General features: G+C 63.8%; 1 protein-coding gene across 5 annotated transcripts in view; it reads right to left on the bottom strand.

Moving 5' to 3' along the window:
- Positions 1 to 3,444, bottom strand: part of TMPRSS6 (transmembrane protease, serine 6) — a 38,140-nt gene that overhangs the window by 15,165 nt on the left and 19,531 nt on the right. For all 5 annotated transcript variants that reach the window (XM_005883231.2, XM_005883232.2, XM_014530841.1 and 2 more), the window contains 3 exons: positions 1,652 to 1,788; positions 749 to 861; positions 327 to 436 (listed from right to left, as the gene is read on the bottom strand). In XM_005883231.2, the coding sequence (XP_005883293.1) occupies positions 327 to 436; positions 749 to 861; positions 1,652 to 1,788 (360 nt within the window). The remainder of the gene's footprint in view (positions 1 to 326; positions 437 to 748; positions 862 to 1,651; positions 1,789 to 3,444) is intronic.

Here is a 3,444-nt window from a genome sequence, read left to right as displayed (position 1 = left end):
ACCTGGCTGCACCCTGAAGTCCCTCCCCACCACCTCAAGGCAAAAAGACAAGGACAAGAGGCAGGACAGTGGAGCCCTCCCAGCAGGGGCGACAGCACCCAAGGAAATGAAACCACTTCACCCGAACCAGGGTCAGCACCCCGGGTGTCTGATGGCAAATGTGTTAGACCTTTGGGAGGCAGGAGGGGAGGCCGGGCAGGGGCTGGGCAAGGGGTGCGGCCACAGGCCTGAGCAGTCGCCTTGTTTTCCCAGGCTGTTCCTCTGAGGTCTGGGACTCGGCTCCCAGGGGGGTACCTGTGGGGAGAGGCAGGGTGCCAGGGGGGTACCTCCGGTTCTGGATCATCCACTGGCCCTGGGTGCACGGCAGGTCGTATTTCTGCCTCCGCAGTGCATAGGCATCAAACCAGAGGGCCAGGCCATAGTCGAGGGAGGGCACCTGCGACAGAGGAGCTGGTCACCAGGAGGCCCGCGGGCTGTGGCTGGTCTGGTGACCCCACCTTCTAGGATGACAGAGAGAGAAAGAGGCTGCCACACAGAGTGCCGACCAGGGCTGACGTCCGCCAGTCACTCAACAAACAGGCGTTGCTGGGGCCACCCCCGCCAGCCCCCTCCGGAGGGATCTGGACCCAGACTCGGCCTGGGGGTGCTTCAGCCAAGGCAGGACAGTGGGGCCCTCCCAGCAGGGGCCCCGGCGGTCCTCAGGGTGCTCTGGGCAGGCAGCAGGTGGGTGGGCAGGGCCGGGGCTCACCATGAGGTGCCAGGAGCAGTGGGTGCTGGGCGAGTAGTAGCTGGGGAAGTACGGTGTGCTGAGGACGCCCCGGGCCTCCAGCTGGCTCTCCAGGGTCAAGTTCACCTCGCAGTCTGGCCCGGAGAACAGTGGTTACACGGGGTCCCTCGGCCCCGTCCCACCGCACCTCCCCGCTGCCACTAAACGGTAAAGCCCAGTGGTTGAGTGTGACTGTGTGATCTTGGGCCTCAGCTACCTCATCTGTAACATGGGGACAATAACAGGCCATACCTCCTGGGGTAGTTGAGAGGATTACACAGGCAGAAAACACTCAGACCGCCTGGTATGTGGTACGTGCTCAACAGACGTTAGCCACGGACACTCGCTGTGCAGCATTGGACCGTTTACTCGCAAGCATGTCAAACTCGCGGCTGGTGGGCCGCATGCCTCGTTTAAAGGCCTGACAGGGCTCCACACCCCCATCCATTTCCTCTCTCTTCCTAAACGAGGCATGCGGCCCGCAGACCCCACTGTCCAGGTGGGTGCCAAGGGAAGAGGGCTGGGGAGGGGCTGGGGAGGGGCCGGGGAGAGGAGACAGAGCCAGGATGAGAGAGAAGGAGAGGAGGGAGAGAGACGATGAGCTCAGGAAAGAACATCAGACGGCAGGAGAGAGAGGAGGGAGGAATGAGAGGGGAGCCGGCGTCTCTGGGGAGAGTGACGAGAAGACGAGGGGCATGGACTGCGAATAGAGGAGCGAAGAGGGGTGGGCTGTGAGCGGGAAGGCGGGGTGGAGAGCAGAGACTCTTCCAGAACCTTCCCTCTCCCTCAGCCCACACCAGCTAGAGCCAAGAGGGCGAAGGGCACGCCCTGGGGGTTCAGTGTCTGCCCCCTCACGCCCCACCCTCCAGGGCCCTGAGCCCTCACCCTGGAAGGCCACGGGCTGCACGGAGAGCACGAAGGGGTCGTAGTAGCTGTGCAGGCCCTTCTTCCAGACCACCGCCATGACGGCGCCCGACGCCAGCACCTCCACCACCGGCTCCTGGCGGCTGCAGCCGTAGACCCTGGGGGACGGAGAAAGGTGGACTGGGTGAGCCGGGAAGGGCCCCCGGCTGTGCAGCCAGCCTGCTGTGTGTTCACAGACAAGTCGCTGACCCTCTCTGGCTCTGGGGCTGATTGGAGACCCTATAAGGGTCAGGCCAGCCTCTCAGGTGAGAAAGGCCAGGAGGATGCTCAGACTTCTAGAGCTTTGCATCAACGATGCCACAGAATCCTTTCTATGCCCTCCAAGTGCCCACGACCTCTGAGTGTCCAGCCTGTGCCCGCAGGAAGACCAGACTGGCACCTGTGGGAACCACGACCTCCAGCTGCCACCCCCTGCTCTGGGCTGGGACAGAGAGGAGGCAGGAGTATGGCCCCCAGGCACCCCAGGTGCCACCCAGCGTGTGGTGCCCGGGTGCACATAATACATGACGGGATCGTAGAATTCTAGGCTCTCCGGGGTCTGAATGCCAGCCCTGCCAAAGCTCTCGGAGGTTGTTCAAGTCAGCTGCTCGGTCTGCAGGTGAGGCAGCCGAGAGCAAGGTGTGCTGGGCACTGCCTGGGACAGGGCCTGGGTCCCCTCCCAGTTGGTGTGCCCTGGTCTGCCAACCTCTTACCAACCTTGTCAAACTACCCCTCGCCTCCGACAGAACCCTCCGAGCCGTTGCTAATTCATAGACCAATTGCCAGGCAGCCGCTAACCGTCCTCCCAGAGTGGGCCTGCCCCCACCCAGCCGCAAGGCACTGCCTGTGCACGATGTGCTGGCCGTGGACTTGACCGGTGGGAGGGGAACCGATGGGGAACCCCAAGTGCGTGTGTGAGAGCCAAACGCAGCCTCAAACCCAGAGAGGAGTGAGGAGTCCCACGGCAGGGCCCAGGAGGGTCCTGGGGCCGGAGGATCCTGGGGAGGGGCTCTCGCCAGGGAGGGAGACGGCACAGCCACCCCAGGTCCTCGTCCCTCCTGCTTCTACCCACCTGGTTTGCTCTCACTGCTGGGTACCCCCACCCTCCACACACCACGCCCTCCTCACCCTCACCTGCTCATTTCCCCCAGGAAGTGGGAGATAAGAGTGTAGGGTCAAGAGGGACCTGGAGGCCACCCTTAAGGGGGGCTTCAGCTTTCAGTGTTGGGGTGTCTTCTCTTGCCTTTGGTTGACTTAGCAGCAGAGCCTTGTTGTAAGGAAAACGCCTCCAGCCTCCGGGGTGTGGGACCCAAGAAAAGGAGCCAGGAGGCCCCGAATGGCGAGGGTCTGCTTTGTCTTCCATCACCACTAACGTTCCCGCGCACGCTCCGGGCGCACGTGTGGGGACCCCCAAACTCGTCTGTCACTGTAGACCTTCTCCTTGGGCCTGAGGTGGAGTGAGCCACCTGCCCAGGAGCCACAGTGAGTAGAGACAGAGCTAGCCCAGCAGCCGGGGGGGGGGGGGGGGGGGGGGGCACTTGGAGAAGCCCCAGGGGAAGTCCTGAAAGTCAGATGTGGCCTGGCCGCCCTGCCCTGCCCAGAGCCCTCCCGGAACCAGCCCACACACGCCCAGACTGAGGTCACCGCAGCCCGCCAGCAGGGGCGCTGCAGTGGGAGTCCGCTGCCTCGGAGCCTGGAGACTCAGAGAGACCTGGGGAGCTGGGAGGAAGCCGCACCCAGCTCACCCTCCAGGACTGCCCAGATCTGAACAGCAC

Source organism: Myotis brandtii, unplaced genomic scaffold (assembly GCF_000412655.1).
Source record: "Myotis brandtii unplaced genomic scaffold, ASM41265v1 scaffold78, whole genome shotgun sequence".
Lineage (NCBI taxonomy): Eukaryota > Metazoa > Chordata > Mammalia > Chiroptera > Vespertilionidae > Myotis > Myotis brandtii.
This window is presented reverse-complemented; position numbering and strand designations above follow the sequence as displayed.